General features: G+C 27.9%; 1 protein-coding gene across 6 annotated transcripts in view; it reads right to left on the reverse strand.

Moving 5' to 3' along the window:
- LOC145242387 (androglobin-like) overlaps positions 1-20,832 on the reverse strand; it is a 337,568-nt gene that overhangs the window by 258,408 nt on the left and 58,328 nt on the right. For all 6 annotated transcript variants that reach the window (XM_080105409.1, XM_080105408.1, XM_080105404.1 and 3 more), the window contains exons 7-10: positions 18,528-18,749; positions 17,330-17,469; positions 8,338-8,427; positions 160-268 (exon numbers count right to left, since the gene is read on the reverse strand). In XM_080105409.1, coding sequence (XP_079961535.1) covers positions 160-268; positions 8,338-8,427; positions 17,330-17,469; positions 18,528-18,749 — 561 coding nt within the window. The remainder of the gene's footprint in view (positions 1-159; positions 269-8,337; positions 8,428-17,329; positions 17,470-18,527; positions 18,750-20,832) is intronic.

A 20,832-nucleotide genomic window follows, 5' to 3' on the forward strand; every position in this document is an offset into this window, starting at 1 on the left:
ATACATTTTCTTTTGTTATTTATGTCATGAGGTGCTTGCAAGTATAGCAAGACCATACAGTGGCTCATTATCCATGCTAATAATTGTTCACGCTTTTTGGATCCCAAAATGTAGGTCAGTCATTAGTGAGAATAATATGTTAAAACAAATTGCAATTACCATTAATATTACAGTGCTTTGTGTTGCATTTTTTCCTTCAATTTTGGAATAGTCCCATTCTGGCAATGTGCTTAATAACAAATTCCAGACGTCCCTTGCATTTTTGTCCCTGAGAAAGACAAAAACAAAATATATTTCTAAGACAAGAAAAATTCATCTACATATAAAAACCTACTTAGCATCTTGCTGCTGTTAGTCTATCTCTAAATATTCTTTCAAAATGTATAACTTACATCACATATCTTTAATATGGTGATCTTACAAAGTATAGTTTTTATTTAAATTATCTCACTTGAAAATTACTGAACATCCTGTTTTAAGAACAGTTTTGGTAATATATCCTTTTTTTCTAAATTAAAATTGCTTTAATTAATTACTGTTAACATAAAAAAAAAAAAATATATATATATATATATATATATATATATATATAGCAATAAAATTATAAATGAATAATATCATTAATATCATACTGTATTATTGATTTAAATAAAAGTAACTCGTTTGTCTATAATGGATTGTTGTGATAAATGAAAAAATCTGTTTATTTAGTAGAAGTGAAGGTTTGCGTTGGTTTGTCCGAGTGGACATGAGTTTTATATAATCAACCGAATTTCATGAACAGGTTGTTCACAGAACTCTTCACAACAGAACTCTTGGACAAGCTGAGCTAAATCAACTTTTTTTTTTTTTTTTTTTACAAGGTGGTCACCACTTATCAAGGCCCAGAAGCCACTCAGGGATAAGGGTTATTGTGTGTACAGTATGTTAGTGTTGAGATTTGATAAAGTGTCTTACTTAAGGGGGCGGTTCATCAGGAATTTGTTTATGTTGGATTTGAAGACATCCAGGTTAATGACTGACATATTTATTACTTTATACACATGTACACACTCACACAAGGTTCTATGTACCGCACAAAAAGAAACTAAAATTTCAGGAAGATCTTGATCATTTCAGTAATCAAGTTATGAGGTTCATGAAAAAGAATTTCCAAAACTACCTAGCGAATATACCTGGTGAACTAAGTGTAAGAGAGATTCCAACAATTATTCTTAAAGGGATGGTCAGAATCCTAAAATGATCTCTCAATTGGAGTGTCTGAAATAGTTGATGAATGTCTGGCAGCTGGTAAAATGATCTATCCCCAACAAAAACAAAAAGAGAAAAAACAGACAAGCATATATCCGTTGTAGGAGCTAAGGGCGAAAGAAGCATATCGTTATCAAATATATCTCAGGAATATACAACTATCATTCGAGCTTTCTCCAACCTTTGCATATTCTATGTTTTTATTTACGCCTCCTCTTTTTTATATTATTCAAATTTAAGCACTTAGAATAAACTATAAATACTTAGCAGTGGATAAATAAATTCAAATAAATTAAGAATTACTCCCCATTTGCTGATTAACTGGATGGATGGATGGGTTATTTAACCAGCATATCAACCTTTGTGGGTCTACTAATGCTGAGGAGGTTATTTTGTTATGTTTGTTTGCTGTTTATTAGGTAATTTGATTTTGCTGGAAAGGTTTTTTGGTTGTATTTTGTTTGTTATTTGGGTTTTAGGTTTTTCTGAAGTAGTTATTTGGTTATGTTTGTTTGTTGTTTATTAAGGTTTTAGATTTTGTTATATAATCTTGTTTCTCTTAGGAATTTCAGGATATTGCCAGGGTCCACTTTGTGAAAAAGATCTTTTAGGCTACCTTCACGGTAGTACCTCATTTGTATCTGCTGGAGATCCACGCAGTCTATCAGGATATGTTTCACCGCGTAAAGCTCATGACATGACACACAGAATCGGGCCTCTTCGCCTTTTAACAGGTACGAATGATCCTGGTGTGTCCTATTTGAAGTCTTGTCATTACTGTTTCTTCTCTTCTTGTCTTCTCCCAGCTAGAGGTCCCGCCCTGCGTTCTTTTCCCAAGGTTGGGCTTCACCTGCTGGAGTTTGTTATTCTTGCAGGCATTCCATGACTCCTGCCACTTGGAAGTAATGTATTTGTTGATTAGGGGTTTGTAATCAGTGTGAGGTACTTTTGTATTGCTGATATTCATTTTTAAAGATTTTTTTTGCTGCTGTATCAGCTTTTTCGTTGCCTTTGAGTCCTATGTGGCTGGGAATCCAGCAGAATACGATGCCAGTGTTTTTGGAAAAGGAGGTGATTCTTTCCAGGAGGTTTATAATTAAGGGGTTGTTCAAGTTTTTGTTATATAATGACGTTAAGACTGAAAGTGAATCAGATAATATTAAGTATTTGTTTGACTTGTTTTTTTGGATGATGTCTAAAGCTAGGTTTATGACTGTTGAATGAAAATTGAGCAGTTGTCTGGGAGACGTTTTTGTAGTATATTGTTGTTATATATGGCTGCACTTCCAACTTTGTTTAGTTCTTTGGAGTCATCTGTGTAGATGTGTATCCAGTTTTGATATTGTTCTAATATATTATTGAAGTTATTTGTATAAGTTAGGGGATGTGCGTTGGATTTAGATTTTGTTACATTCTTGAGTTTTAAATTTACCGATGGCTGTTTAATTAGCCAGGGTGGAGATTTTGGTTTGAGAGACACATGGATTTCTGTGGTATCTATTTGGGTTTCTGTAAGGTCTTTTATACGTAGGCTGTATGGCTTAATAATATTTTCTCTCCCATTGAAGAAGTTTGTGTGTTGTGGGTGGAAAACACAATTGTTGGCAGGGTTTGATGGACATGATGAGAGTTTTAAACAGTATTGAAGGGCTATTTTTTTCCGTCTAAGTGTCAGTGGAGGTTCGTTAGACTCGGTGTATAGGCTTTCCACTGGTGAAGTGGTGAAGGCTCCAAGAGCCAGTCTTAAGCCTTGGTGGTGTATTGTGTTTAGTTCTTTTATATATGATTCTCTGGTTGCCCCATATATGAAGCATTCATAATCCAGCTTGGATCTCATTAAGGAACGGTATAGTTTAAGTAGTGTGGTTTTGTCAGCACCCTAGTCAGTGTGGGCTAGGACTTTGATCAGTTTAAGGCCTTGTGACATTTTGTTTTTAGATTTTTTTATATGAGGTATGAAGGTCAGTTTCCTGTCGTATATTAAGCCCAGGTACTTGCGTTGTTCAATAACAGGGATGATATTGTTATCCAGTTTTAGGATGGGATCATGGTGAGTTCTTTGGAGTTTACAGAAATGGACGCATTTTGTTTTTTCTTTTGAGAATTTAAAACCATTTTCTGTGGTCCATTCGTTTATTTTATTTCGACAAAGTTGCAGTTTTCGTTCAGCTGTGGTTATGTATTTTGATCGGTAGCAGATGAGTAAGTCGTCCACGTATAGGGCACAGTTAGTACCAGGGTTTATGTTTTCAATGATCTTATTTTTATGTTGAAAAGGGTGACGGATAAGATGCTACCCTGAGGTACCCCCATTTCTTGTTCTTTTTGGACTGAGAGTGTGTTGCCTAGTCTTACTTGGAAGTGTCTATTATTTAAGAGATTGCAAATGAATTCTGGCATTCTGCCCCTAAATCCATGTTCATATAGGTCTTTTTTAATGCCATATTTCCAAGTAGTGTCATATGCTTTTTCTAGGTCGAAAAAGATTGTTATTAGGTGTTCTTTTCTGGCAAAAGCTTCTCTGATGAATGTTTCTAATCTGATTAGGTGGTCGATGGGACTTCTATTTTTCCTGAAGCCTGATTGATATTCTGTTATCAGGTTTTTGCTTTCAAGATACCATGTTAGTCTTTTATTGACCATCCTTTCGAAGGTCTTGCATACGCAGCTGGTGAGGGCAATATGTTGGTAATTTGTGGGATCTGAGTGGTCTCTTTTTGGTTTAGGTATTGGAATTACTATGGCTTCTTTCTAGTTTTTGGGGATGTTATTGTTCATCCATATGTCGTTGTATATTTGTAGAAGGTAGTTGAGAGATGGTTTTGGTAGGTTTTTTAGAAATTGATAGTGGATTTCGTCAGGGCCTACTGCTGTATCATGAGATTTTTGGATTGCCTCTTTTAGTTCTGTTCTGTTGAATGGTTGGTTGTAATGTTCTTCGTTTTTTGATTTGAAGTTAATTCTTTTCTTTTCTTCATTCTGTTTTAGAGTTTGGAATTTCTTTGATTGTTTTTTTGATGAGGAGTTTATGGAGAATTGTTCAGCTAGTTTGTTTGCAATATTTTCTTTGTTAGTAATTTTTATGTTATTGCAAGTAAGGTGTTTGATTGGGTCTTTATTGTTTTTCCCAGATGTTTTCCTTACCATCTCCCATACTTTTTTGATTTTGGTGTTCTCATTTATTTTTGATACAAAGTTTTTCCAGGTGTTCCTTTTTGCTTCTTTGATGATTTTTCTTGCTTTTGCCGTTTTTAAATTGATCTAGGTTTTCCTTAGTTGGATTCTTTTTAAATTTTCTTAGTTTGGCACGTCACATTCTCACTGCTTCCTGGCATTCTTTGTTATACCATGCTTTGTTGACTTTTGTAAGGGGAGAACTTTTTGGTATGTTTTCTTTTGCAATGGAAAGGAGTGTATTGTTGAAATATATTATGTGATCCTCAGTCTGGGTGTTTGCTTCTGGTATCAGTCTAGATTTGCAGGAGTTCCGGAATTTTTCCCAGTTTGCCTTTTTTAAATTCCAATGAGGGGGTTTGTTGTCTCGTTCTGGGTTTTTGTTTTCTTGTATAATTGGGTAGTGGCCGCTTCCACATGTATCATCATGTGTTTTCCAGTTGTAGTCCATAAATAGAGTTGGGTCGCAAATTGCTAAATCAATAGCTGAGAGAGTGTCTGTTGCTGGGTGTAGATATGTATTTTCTTTAGTGTTGAGTAGGCATAATTGATTTTGGTTAAGTAGCGTTTCGATTATTTTACCACGTTTGTCATTTCTTGTATTACCCCATAGTTCGTTGTGGCCGTTTAGGTCCCCCATATGTATGAATGGTTTTGAAAGTTGTTGGATTAGGGCATTTAGTTCAGTTTCTTTTATTCTTTCACTTGGTGGGATGTATAGTGAACAGATTGTTATTGTTTTATGGAATGTTGCAGTTATTGCAACATCTTGCATGTTTTTTTTTAGGTTTATTTCACTGTGTGGGATGTTTTTGTTGTAGTGATGATCCTCCTGTAGCTTTGTTTGAATTCTTGTTTATGTAGTTATATGAGCAGTAGTGTTTTATATTAATTGTATTATCTTCTTTTAGGTGGGTTTCTTGTAGGGCAATTATAGCAGAGTAGAAAGTTTTTATAAGGAGTAATATTTCTTCAAAGTTGGGTTTTGTTCCTCTTATGTTCCATTGAATTATTTTATGAGCCAGGGTTTGTCCTTTTCTGGTTTTGGACTGCTTATGTCTATGTCCATAGTTTCAATGTTTGCTTGGGTGTTTCGGGTTTCAGATCGCGGATGGGGTTGCGATGGGTGGTGGGTGGTGGGGTCCTGATCTAGAGGTTGAGCGGGATCTGTTTATTTTGCTTTTATTGGTAGCGGTCTTGTGGGGTTCTTTTGGAGTCTGTTTATTTTTTATTTTTTCTGTCGTAGGGGTTGTTTCTATGGATGCTGTTGTTTGGAGTTTAATAGGTTTTTGTGGTAGAGTTTTAGTTTGGGGACTTTGTTTTATTTCGGTTATATTCTTTAAAAAATCTTTACTTTCTGTAATGGTTTGTTTCATGTTTTTTTTTAAGTCTTCTATTAGTTTTCTCATTTCGTTGAGTAATTTCATGAATACTTCAATTTGGGTGTTTGAGGGATTTGTTTTTGTTATATTATTATTTGGTTCAAGGTTAGGCTGTGTATTTCCTTTTCTTATCTCAGAGTATTTTGTGTTTTCTGCTAGTTTACGAGCTTCTTGGAAACTTATGTTTTTGGTGTATTTTATTCTGAGAATTTCTTTTTCTTTTTTCCATTTTTCACATTCCTTTGAGTTTGTGCTATGATTTTGATGGCAATTGACGCATTTTGGTGCGTTTTGACAATCAGTGTTTCTTTGTCTCCGCATCTCATGCAAGTTGGTGGTCATGTACATCAATCTTTATGGTGCCCGTATCGATGACAATTGTGACACCTGAATGGGCTTGGCATGTAAATTTCAGTGTTTATTTTTTCATATCCTATTTTTATGTTGTTAGGTATTTGAGGAGCATCAAATGTTAATATGTAAGTGTTTGTGTTCATGATTTCGCCGGATCTTGTTTTTGTCTGAATTCTTTTGATATCAATGACGTTTTGATTTTTAAGATTATTTTTTGTTTCTTCTAAGGGGCACAGGGCTAGTTCGGGGCACCTGATTACACCTTTGCTAGTGTTCAATGTTCTGTGGGGGCAGGTTTTTATTTTTCGATCATCGAAAAGTTTCCATTTGTAAATTTCAATTGCTTGTTTCTGGTTTGTTATTTCGATTAACAGTGTGCCATTTTTTTGTTTTTTTACAGTTTTTGGTTTGATTCCTTTTGATAGTATTCTTTCTATTTTGAAGGGAGACATTTTTGTTATTTGTTCTCCTTCAATTGTTTCTATTACAAAAAATCTCGGGAAGGTTTGTTTATTTCAGTTTCTGAGTCTGAGCTAGTCAGATCAGAAACTTCTGAATGACTTCTTTTTTTAGGCTTATAGTGGGCCATTTTTGTAGTTCGTAATTTTTCTTCTCTCGTGCTCCCCACCCACCTCGGAGCCCTATATGGAAGATGTTGGGGGGCATTCGTCCCAACAGCAACAGGGATACATGGGAGGTATACTCGTCTCGTTGGTGGACCTAAACACCTGTAGTTTATCCATGTTTACTAAAAAAAATTTTTTTCAAAAGCCTCTTTTTAGCAAGAATATTTGTTTTTCAGCCGTGTTAAGTCCATTTGTCCAGCGAGTTGATTGACCCATGAGCCACCGCTTTCTAAATCTGTTTATTGTAAAAAGGTGGGGAGTGCGAGTGGATTTTCTTGTTATGTTAGTCAGGTTTAGAGCTTGACGTGACCAGCCGATTGATTGGATCGAGCCCGTCCAACTGCCCGTCTAGCCCAGTACGAGGCCAAAGTGGAGTGTTGCAACTGATACCTTTGTTTTCCCTAGATATCAGTTACTCAGCCACCAGGATCCCTTTCCTAGGCATTACGGGTCGCCACCCACGGCCAACAGGTGGCCCCATTGAGGTTTTTACTCTCTGCAGGGGGCCAGTCGGTGTATTCTTATGCCCCACCGACGGGATTGGGTAGTAGGGATAGAAAAAGAAAGAAGAGTGGAAGGGGGGGGAATGGGCTGTTGTTTTTGTTTTTAATTTTGCAGAACATAATTAAGTTTTACAAAAGAGAATAGAAAACAAAAACAGAAAATCGATGTAGGTGCATTTCGTCTCAGGAAGCCAATAGACAGCCTAATCTGGTAACACCAGCCATTTGCTGATTAAAAAAAAAAAAAAATTTTTTCAGCTGATTATTTAAAAATGCTTTACATAAGGAGTTATCTGTACTGAACAAAATATTTTTTCAAATAAACCGTAACAAAGTATGTTGTCATATTACCTATATGTGTACTTAAAAACGGAACTGCCATAAGCAAAATTTCTTTCAAAGAACTACCCATCTGTGGGACATAATACCATGGAACTGCTTCCCGGATGACTACAACAGGGTTGATTTCAAGTCCAAGGTTAAAAAATTCTTGCCGAGGAATATTATATCTGGATAGTATAAAGAGATTATGCAAGCAGGAGACTTCAATGGTATGGCCATGTTGAAAGAATGAATGAGAGTTCTTGAGTTAGTAGATGTAGAACAGTTGAGGTAGCATGTTCAGTTTGTACATGAAGTGATATAAAAAGACCTGAGAGAAAGAGAGATAAATAAAGACCAGGCCAGAGTTAGGTTAGTTTGGAAGTCAATGTCTTAAGTCATTCCAAACATGTCAGCATGTAAGACAGACATTAAAACGAATATGATAATGATGATGAATCTTAACTGGGTCTGACTTTGAAAATCCAATAAGATAATTTTATATATAAAAAGAGAAGCAGATAGAAAGGTATAGAAAAAACATCACCATAGATAAATGAACCATACATGAAAGGAAAACTAGTAGTACACATGGACTGTAACACAGTATAAACATTAGGAGATTCGTTATAGTGATTCTTACTTAGATTGTTAGGAATCTTATATTTTAAGCTACAAAAAAATGACTTAATAAAAATTAAAAAGAAAAATGTAACAATTACATACACAATTGACTCAATCTGTGGGTGCCATCCAGTGAGATGGTGAAGCACGTTGAAACCATTAAATTCATTACTCTTTCTGCGGTATTGGTAGCTACAAAAAGGAGAAAATTGATTGATCATTGAAATATTACAAATGCATATACATTTTTCTTCCGGTAAGCATATGCAAATTAGAAACTCTATTCGGAGATATTTCTATTACAAGCATGACTGAAATTTAAATATTGTTTCATTAATAAATTTACACAAACTTTAATAAGATTTTGTCAATGTAACTTGATTGATTCATCCTAATAGTTTCATTTTCACAAGTAAATTGTATGCCTAGAAACTATGACAACAGACCAAAATCATCCATTTAAAATTTTTTATTTTATCCATTTTTGACATCCATTAAACTGGAGTCACAAAGTGACTAATATATAGTCAATCCAAATCAATAATTTATTACTAATATATTACTTATAATTTATTACTAATATATAGTCAATCCAAATCAATAATTTATTACTAATATATTACTTATAATTTATTACTAATATATAGTCAATCCAAATCAATAATTTATTACTAATATATTACTTATAATTTATTACTAATATATAGTCAATCCAAATCAATAATTTATTACTAATATATAACTTATAATTTATTACTAATATATAGTCAATCCAAATCAATGACTTATTACTAATATATTACTTATAATTTATTACTAATATATAGTCAATTCAAATCAATAATTTATAACTAATATATTACTTATAATTTATTACTAATATATAGTCAATCCAAATCAATGACTTATTACTAATATATTACTTATAATTTATTACTAATATATAGTCAATCCAAATCAATAATTTATTACTAATATATAACTTATAATTTATTACTAATATATAGTCAATCAAAATCAATAATTTATTACTAATATATTACTTATAATTTATTACTAATATATAGTCAATCCAAATCAATAATTTATTACTAATATATAACTTATAATTTATTACTAATATATAGTCAATCCAAATCAATAATTTATTACTAATATATTACTTATAATTTATTACTAATATATAGTCAATCCAAATCAATAATTTATTACTAATATATTACTTATAATTTATTACTAATATATAGTCAATCCAAATCAATAATTTATTACTAATATATAACTTATAATTTATTACTAATATATAGTCAATCCAAATCAATAATTTATTACTAATATATAACTTATAATTTATTACTAATATATAGTCAATCCAAATCAATGACTTATTACTAATATATTACTTATAATTTATTACTAATATATAGTCAATCCAAATCAATAATTTATAACTAATATATTACTTATAATTTATTACTAATATATAGTCAATCCAAATCAATAATTTATTACTAATATATTACTTATAATTTATTACTAATATATAGTCAATCCAAATCAATAATTTATTACTAATATATAGTCAATCAAAATCAATAATTTATTACTAATATATAACTTATAATTTATTACTAATATATAGTCAATCCAAATCAATAATTTATTACTAATATATAACTTATAATTTATTACTAATATATAGTCAATCCAAATCAATAATTTATAACTAATATATTACTTATAATTTATTACTAATATATAGTCAATCCAAATCAATAATTTATTACTAATATATTACTTATAATTTATTACTAATATATAGTCAATCCAAATCAATAATTTATTACTAATATATAGTCAATCAAAATCAATAATTTATAACTAATATATTACTTATAATTTATTACTAATATATAACTTATAATTTATTACTAATATATAGTCAATCCAAATCAATAATTTATAACTAATATATTACTTATAATTTATTACTAATATATAGTCAATCCAAATCAATAATTTATAACTAATATATTACTTATAATTTATTACTAATATATAGTCAATCCAAATCAATAATTTATTACTAATATATTACTTATAATTTATTACTAATATATAGTCAATCCAAATCAATAATTTATTACTAATATATAGTCAATCAAAATCAATAATTTATTACTAATATATAACTTATAATTTATTACTAATATATAGTCAATCCAAATCAATAATTTATAACTAATATATTACTTATAATTTATTACTAATATATAGTCAATCCAAATCAATAATTTATAACTAATATATTACTTATAATTTATTACTAATATATAGTCAATCCAAATCAATAATTTATTACTAATATATTACTTATAATTTATTACTAATATATAGTCAATCCAAATCAATAATTTATTACTAATATATAGTCAATCAAAATCAATAATTTATTACTAATATATAACTTATAATTTATTACTAATATATAGTCAATCCAAATCAATAATTTATTACTAATATATTACTTATAATTTATTACTAATATATAGTCAATCCAAATCAATAATTTATTACTAATATATAACTTATAATTTATTACTAATATATAGTCAATCCAAATCAATAATTTATTACTAATATATTACTTATAATTTATTACTAATATATAGTCAATCCAAATCAATAATTTATTACTAATATATTACTTATAATTTATTACTAATATATAGTCAATCCAAATCAATAATTTATTACTAATATATAACTTATAATTTATTACTAATATATAGTCAATCCAAATCAATAATTTATTACTAATATATAACTTATAATTTATTACTAATATATAGTCAATCCAAATCAATAATTTATTACTAATATATAACTTATAATTTATTACTAATATATAGTCAATCCAAATCAATAATTTATTACTAATATATAACTTATAATTTATTACTAATATATAGTCAATCCAAATCAATAATTTATTACTAATATATAACTTATAATTTATTACTAATATATAGTCAATCCAAATCAATAATTTATTACTAATATATAACTTATAATTTATTACTAATATATAGTCAATCCAAATCAATAATTTATTACTAATATATAACTTATAATTTATTACTAATATATAGTCAATCCAAATCAATAATTTATTACTAATATATAACTTATAATTTATTACTAATATATAGTCAATCCAAATCAATAATTTATTACTAATATATAACTTATAATTTATTACTAATATATAGTCAATCCAAATCAATAATTTATTACTAATATATAACTTATAATTTATTACTAATATATAGTCAATCCAAATCAATAATTTATTACTAATATATAACTTATAATTTATTACTAATATATAGTCAATCCAAATCAATAATTTATTACTAATATATAACTTATAATTTATTACTAATATATAGTCAATCCAAATCAATAATTTATTACTAATATATAACTTATAATTTATTACTAATATATAGTCAATCCAAATCAATAATTTATTACTAATATATTACTTATAATTTATTACTAATATATAGTCAATCCAAATCAATGACTTATTACTAATATATTACTTATAATTTATTACTAATATATAGTCAATCCAAATCAATAATTTATTACTAATATATTACTTATAATTTATTACTAATATATAGTCAATCCAAATCAATAATTTATTACTAATATATAACTTATAATTTATTACTAATATATAGTCAATCCAAATCAATGACTTATTACTAATATATTACTTATAATTTATTATTAATATAAAGTCAATCCAAATCAATAATTTATTACTAATATATTACTTATAATTTATTACTAATATATAGTCAATCCAAATCAATAATTTATTACTAATATATAACTTATAATTTATTACTAATATATAGTCAATCCAAATCAATAATTTATAACTAATATATTACTTATAATTTATTACTAATATATAGTCAATCCAAATCAATAATTTATAACTAATATATTACTTATAATTTATTACTAATATATAGTCAATCCAAATCAATAATTTATAACTAATATATTACTTATAATTTATTACTAATATATAGTCAATCCAAATCAATAATTTATTACTAATATATTACTTATAATTTATTACTAATATATAGTCAATCCAAATCAATGACTTATTACTAATATATAACTTATAATTTATTACTAATATATAGTCAATCCAAATCAATAATTTATTACTAATATATTACTTATAATTTATTACTAATATATAGTCAATCCAAATCAATGACTTATTACTAATATATTACTTATAATTTATTATTAATATATAGTCAATCCAAATCAATAATTTATTACTAATATATTACTTATAATTTATTACTAATATATAGTCAATCCAAATCAATGACTTATTACTAATATATAACTTATAATTTATTACTAATATATAGTCAATCCAAATCAATAATTTATTACTAATATATTACTTATAATTTATTACTAATATATAGTCAATCCAAATCAATGACTTATTACTAATATATTACTTATAATTTATTACTAATATATAGTCAATCCAAATCAATAATTTATAACTAATATATTACTTATAATTTATTACTAATATATAGTCAATCCAAATCAATAATTTATTACTAATATATAACTTATAATTTATTACTAATATATAGTCAATCCAAATCAATAATTTATTACTAATATATTACTTATAATTTATTACTAATATAAAGTCAATCCAAATCAATAATTTATTACTAATATATTACTTATAATTTATTACTAATATATAGTCAATCCAAATCAATGACTTATTACTAATATATAACTTATAATTTATTACTAATATATAGTCAATCCAAATCAATAATTTATTACTAATATATTACTTATAATTTATTACTAATATATAGTCAATCCAAATCAATGACTTATTACTAATATATAACTTATAATTTATTACTAATATATAGTCAATCCAAATCAATAATTTATTACTAATATATTACTTATAATTTATTACTAATATATAGTCAATCCAAATCAATGACTTATTACTAATATATTACTTATAATTTATTACTAATATATAGTCAATCCAAATCAATAATTTATTACTAATATATTACTTATAATTTATTACTAATATATAGTCAATCCAAATCAATGACTTATTACTAATATATTACTTATAATTTATTACTAATATATAGTCAATCCAAATCAATAATTTATTACTAATATATTACTTATAATTTATTACTAATATATAGTCAATCCAAATCAATAATTTATTACTAATATATAACTTATAATTTATTACTAATATATAGTCAATCCAAATCAATAATTTATTACTAATATATAACTTATAATTTATTACTAATATATAGTCAATCCAAATCAATAATTTATAACTAATATATTACTTATAATTTATTACTAATATATAGTCAATCCAAATCAATAATTTATTACTAATATATTACTTATAATTTAATTCTAATATATAGTCAATCCAAATCAATAATTTATTACTAATATATTACTTATAATTTATTACTAATATATAGTCAATCCAAATCAATGACTTATTACTAATATATTACTTATAATTTATTATTAATATATAGTCAATCCAAATCAATAATTTATTACTAATATATTACTTATAATTTATTACTAATATATAGTCAATCCAAATCAATAATTTATTACTAATATATAACTTATAATTTATTACTAATATATAGTCAATCCAAATCAATAATTTATTACTAATATATTACTTATAATTTATTACTAATATATAGTCAATCCAAATCAATAATTTATTACTAATATATTACTTATAATTTATTACTAATATATAGTCAATCCAAATCAATAATTTATAACTAATATATTACATATAATTTATTACTAATATATAGTCAATCCAAATCAATGACTTATTACTAATATATTACTTATAATTTATTACTAATATATAGTCAATCCAAATCAATGACTTATTACTAATATATTACTTATAATTTATTATTAATATATAGTCAATCCAAATCAATAATTTATTACTAATATATAACTTATAATTTATTACTAATATATAGTCAATCCAAATCAATAATTTATTACTAATATATAACTTATAATTTATTACTAATATATAGTCAATTCAAATCAATAATTTATTACTAATATATAACTTATAATTTATTACTAATATATAGTCAATCCAAATCAATAATTTATTACTAATATATTACTTATAATTTATTACTAATATATAGTCAATCCAAATCAATAATTTATTACTTATACTTTTAGTATACACACAGGCAACGATTTGGCATTGTTTGAATTTTTGTTCAAGGGGTGGAAGTAATATAAATTTCAGTTAATCAGGGCATTTAAATAAGCATTTTTTACAGATATTTGATTATACTGGGTTTTAACAAAATTCTAATTGTTGTTAAATTCATTATCAATGAAAAAATGGCAACATATTCTATCTCAGAAATTTTAGAAAATCACTTAGCAACAATTCTTGCTTCATATTGTTTGATACCAGTGTTGTTTTTGGAGAAAAAAAATAGTAAGAAAAAATTACATTTTTATCTTTTGGGGTGAGTACGACTTTGTATTATTTTTTGTTAAAGTGTTAATTTCATTTTTTATGGTCACCTTTCATTGTCCACAATTCTTTGAATTAACTGCTTCAATGAAATTTTTAGCATATTTTTCCTTAGCTACAAACATTACAGTAGGCAACTTTTTGATATCTGTAACAATGCAGTGTCTTATGCCAGGTTTCCAAATCATGGCAGACAGTTTTTGAGGGAACAGCACTTTTCAAATAATATAATCGTCCATTTTCTTTAACATCATAGTTCCATTTGGATATACAAATTTTGATTTATTGAGGCCAACTTTAATGGCAGTTTATACAAAAAATATATTTTGTTAAAACATGTGTATAAAAGAGCATTTTTAAAAATATGCAAAGTTCACCATTATTTTTTACAGAGATTTTAGCATTTTCTCTTTTCAAAACTACTCAACTACTGTTGGCCAGCTCTACAAAGTAAATTTGTGGATTAAAGCTTGAATTATTAAAACTGATAAAATCAGATTCCTTTATGATAATGTGTGCTGTAGCTCTACAGTCTACAAGGAAATTTTTACTGTTTGTTGAAGTATCAAAAGTATGTGTAAATAAAAGGAAATTTCTCCATATTTTTGATGGAGTCCCTTTCAAATTGGTATATTTACATTAAAAACTTTTATAGTTGGGTAACTTATAATATTCATTTTGAGAAAACTATACTTTTTTTTATTCATGGGAAAGTTGAGATTTGATTTTATCGGTTTTTTGATAAGCATTTTTGAAATTCATAATATTTGTAAATTTTTTTTATTTTCCATAATCATTTGTTTTTGTTTCTTTGTAGCTTTTAGTGCTACTTTGAATCGACTAAAAGTTATGGGGTTATCTTTTGGGGTTACTACAGTTGTAAATGGTTTAAAGTCACCAGATAGTCTTTTTAGAACCATAGAAATCAATAGACTATTGTTTATTATTTTACCAGAGAATTTTAATGTATTTTGAATTGTTTTGGTCCTCATAACATAGTAATCATCTTGTCTTCAATATGTTTTAGAGGCGTTAGTTCTGTATATAGAGAGGTGATTTTGGGTTTTCCTTTTTATAAATAATGCTCTCAATATATTCAATGCTTTGCATCTAATATCCAAAGCCTCTCATATTATCAGAAACAAGATTCTATTGTTTAAACATTGTACAATTCTGCAAAAACAGTTGTATTCTTTTAATATATTCTGAGTTGTCAGGATTTTAGAGTAGTGACCAAATACCTTTGTGTAGTTTCTGTATTCTTAAATATCCCCAAAATTTCTCTTGCCACAATTCAAATTTTGATTCAGATTTGTTAAAGTAAAGATGATTGTTGGTTGCATAACATCTTGAGTGCAGAGCCATGATTGTAATAGGAAAATGTAGTTTTCCCAAGCAAAACAAAAATGGCTATATAAATATAGTCAGGTAAAGAATTAATCCAGTCAAGATCAGCAGAGCGTAGTTCTTTTTTTTGTGTCAAGATGGAAAATTATGACTGAAAAATTCAAAGAGATTTTTATAAAGCTATTCTGGATTTTGGATTGGTTCATTCTTATTTTGGTTATAAATATAAATATAAATCTTTTTGTGGTCATATCGTGCAAAAACTAAAAAATTCTTTGTCATAATAATTGAGGAACTCATTGAACAACATTGGAACAACACTAACAAAACTGCCAAAAGCACTCTCGGAGATGCACAAATCTCTTTTTTGTTTGCTCACGTCTACCGTGTTTTTCTATCAATGCGACTGTTGTCATATCTCATTTTTAAAATGAGTCAGTGTTCACACATGCAAATTACTAACGCTTATTGAGTAGAGTAGAAAGTGGACCACAAATTTATTTTTGACAGACTTGTAATTCTTGCTTTCATTACTTTGTTCTTTAATTCTTAAATTCTGACAAAGGATGAAGAATTGCTGTTTTCTGAGTTGGAATCTATCATCTAACATTTATTGTTGTCTAGTTTTTGACTTTAAAATTTTATTTTTATCTTTAGCATCTTATATCAAGTGGTTTCATGCCTTGTCTGAAGCAATTTCCATAAAAAAAATAAAACCTCAAAATTCTGAGCATATGTTTTCCCTTTTGTAAATGGTCACATGACAACTAAGTCAACATGAGCTCTTTGAATTTGATAAATATTCATCTTTATCATCACTGAATTGTATAATCTTAGTTTTATGGCTTGTATATGGAAAACTAAGAGATGTGATTGTCATTTTAGCTATTTTGCAAGTATACTAACCCTTTGATTTTCTAAGGCAGGTCAAGACTATCACTCTACATGTACTCATTAAACAGTGACACCTTTCCAATAACTGACAGGCATAGCCAGTTACAGAGATGAGATGTCTTCATTTAATAAGCATGAACCGAGATTGGTATGAAGAAAAAGACTAAAGTGACTCACTCAAGGGCAGCAATTTTAATAAGACCTTTTGTCAGCAGCAATGGCCACAGTTCATGCTGGTATGTGGTCACTGGTAATAATAGCTTGCCATTGCTATCAAATGGAAGTGAGTCATCAATTGCGATTTTACGCCAAGATCCCTGCAAAGAAATATACATATATATTGTTATTTGATTAATAATTTGACAGTTTGTTTTATTTATCAAATGTAAGTATATAAAAAACATTACACCTACAAAAGGGTGATATTTATTCATGTTATAAAAGCGTACTTGAGTGGAACATACACGCACTCCTCTCAAAATGTTTACACTATAGCATATTTTGAAATGATTGAAAATGTATCCATTTGCCAGTCAGATGGTCTGATACTGATCTGAATAGTCTAGTTTGGACCAAAACTATTAACTATGAGCTCAATTGGACTGATATCTTTGAAGAACCATGTTCCAATTATTTTGTTCAACACTTATATACAGGAAAATATCATTGTAGATAAATGAACGTAGATAAAACCAGAGGTCATATCAGCAGAAACATGCTGCATTTTTTATTAAAGTGCATAGATGCATACTACAAGTAGCATTTATCAAAGAGAGAAGAAATTGGTTAGGTGCTTTAAAAAAATAATGGCTTCTTAAAGGTGAGGTTTCATGTTGTGATTGCAAAGTACTTGAAATTTTACAGAAGTTATGAACTGAGAGACTCCCTAGTCAGTCAGTTTTTATGTCCAGTGATTAAACAGTCAATAAATCTCAAGTGGTCCAAACAGACGTCTGATATATGTCTGTATATATATTCTAAACAAAACAAAGACAAAAAGGGGATTTTGTGTTTGTGTCAGCGGGACCCTGTTTATCAAGAGATGTTTTGATTGGGCTCAGTATTCTGATCGTAAGTATTTCATTTGAAAGAGAAACCAAGTATCATTTGAAATGTCTCAACATAAAACATAACTTGTTTTAAAGTTGAATTATGATTTTGTTTGGAAGGAAAATCCTTTAATTACAGCAGCGATTGAGCTCATATGATTTAAAATATGGCAAGTGTTGATATCAAGCATCAAATTTAGACAAAGACAATGTGTAAACAACCAAAGTTTATGCAGTGAATGCACACAACTGCAAGTTTGCATACATACCAGCATTGAACTGAATTTTATTATTGAAAATTGAAAATTATATCCAATCCTACTCACCATAAAATAAAGACGGACTATATATTTCCCATGCTGGTTATAAAGAGGCATATGGGCTCCTTTCCCTGATTTGCACAAAGCATAGATATGTTCCCAGGGTCTCCAACTATGAGTATAAGTCACAGATAAGTTGCCCTGCTCATTTATAACTTCTTGTCGTGGCACGGATAGAAGTGAATTTTCCCAGAGTGTTATAATTTGGGTGATGATATGCCGCATAACCTGAAAAAAAAATAAAAGAATTGTTTTTTTTTTAACCCTTTATCGGGCACTCATTGATGTATTTTGAAATTTAACATTTTTGCTTCTTTGATATGACAAGGGCATATGAGAAAATCAATGATTTCCTTTAATCTAGTAATTTCATGATATTAATAAGCACAAGATGTGGCAGTTGTCTGCAATAAGAAACAGCAAAAAATATATCCTATTAAGTCACACAGCATAAGCACATTAGCACACTGTTTCTCATTAGATCATTTAAGTTAAGCAACATGAAGTCTGGTCAGTACAAGATGGGTGACCATTTGGGAATGTTAAGAGCTGTATGTCCCGATGACTGGCATGTACATATGGCTGATATAGATATTCATTGTAAATTTCCTTCTTTGGAGGAAACTGTCAACGCCTATCCTGTGTAAATATCAGATTAGGTATTACTGGTATGTTTAAATCACATCATACATTAAGTATAAATGTTTGAATGTAAAAAAAAATGCCTCTCATCAATAATTGTGCCTTTCTGATAAGTTTGAAAAAATCTATTTATATATTTTTAACACTTGTTTTTGTAAAATTGCATTTTCACCCCAAACAATGGCAACTGCTTTTTTTTTTTTTTTTTTTTTTTTTTTTCTAAAATTTTGACTAATGTATTTTAACTATATGCGCATATATTGTCTTTAACTCTTTGCTTCTATGCGAGTCGTTTCTTATTACTTTATTTTTTATTTATTTATTCACTTTGTTTGTTTATTTCTCGTTTTGCTTTTACCAACTGTGTATACCTTCTCTTTAAATGTATTTATTTAATGCATTTTAATTACATATGCGTAAAAATGGTCTCTAACACTTAGTCCGACGCGAGCCGTTTTTTAAGGTCAGAACTCTACTCGAAAACGAATAGCCTATGCAAGAATATAGAACAGAGCTAGGACCAACTTTCTTACTACTATAGAAGGCAGAAGATTAACCTAAATAAAAAAATAAAAAAGAATAAAGAATAAAAGGGGAAAAAGGAAAAAAAAAAAAGTAAAATTACCATACACATGTGCGCACTAAACTATAAATAGATATAAAATCCGGGGAAAGGAAGTGAAGCCGACACACTAAGCAGGGTTCGCTCGCTGACAGACGCGAAAATTTTGAAAATGGGCAAACAATATAAGCTAAGTTTAATTTAACAAATCCTAATATTACCAAAATGGCAACTGCTTTTTTTTTTTTTTTTTTTTTTTTTTTTTCTAAAATTTTGACTAATGTATTTTAACTATATGCGCATATATTGTCTTTAACTCTTTGCTTCTATGCGAGTCGTTTCTTATTACTTTATTTTTTATTTATTTATTCACTTTGTTTGTTTATTTCTCGTTTTGCTTTTACCAACTGTGTATACCTTCTCTTTAAATGTATTTATTTAATGCATTTTAATTACATATGCGTAAAAATGGTCTCTAACACTTAGTCCGACGCGAGCCGTTTTTTAAGGTCAGAACTCTACTCGAAAACGAATAGCCTATGCAAGAATATAGAACAGAGCTAGGACCAACTTTCTTACTACTATAGAAGGCAGAAGAACTTTATTTAAGTAGTATACTTAATATATGCAATCACCGTACGCTTGCTTGTATGTAAGTGTCCTCCATGATACCCATACCATACCAAACCACTGCACGTGGCTCATAATTTGACTGGCACTATATTTTTAACTGCAATACACATAATCCCAGCTGTGATACTAGGGCTAATTTTCTGAATAGATGCAACACTCTGCGCCTGACCTTAATGACTACAATCCCAAATCCCAACGAATTAGCTGTCCCTATAACTGGGAGGGAAAAACCCAATAGCTAGCTACGAAATCCTATACATTTTACCTCCAAGACGATTGCGTTTGTCTTACCTGCATGCATAAAAAAAAAAAAAAAAAAAAAAAAAATTTCCTCCCTTCTTCAGACTAAACCTTACCTGTAACTCAAAAATCCTAATGGAAATCCATCTGTAAATAAATAACCCCTCTGCTCTTGAACGCTAACAATCTACTCCTTCCAACCTATCCGCCACTAAACTCCCACATTGCTCCGGT

The sequence above is a fragment of the Euprymna scolopes genome, chromosome 21, assembly GCF_053919585.1.
Source record: "Euprymna scolopes isolate OS-2025 chromosome 21, ASM5391958v1, whole genome shotgun sequence".
In the NCBI taxonomy this organism is placed as follows: Eukaryota; Metazoa; Mollusca; class Cephalopoda; order Sepiida; family Sepiolidae; genus Euprymna; species Euprymna scolopes.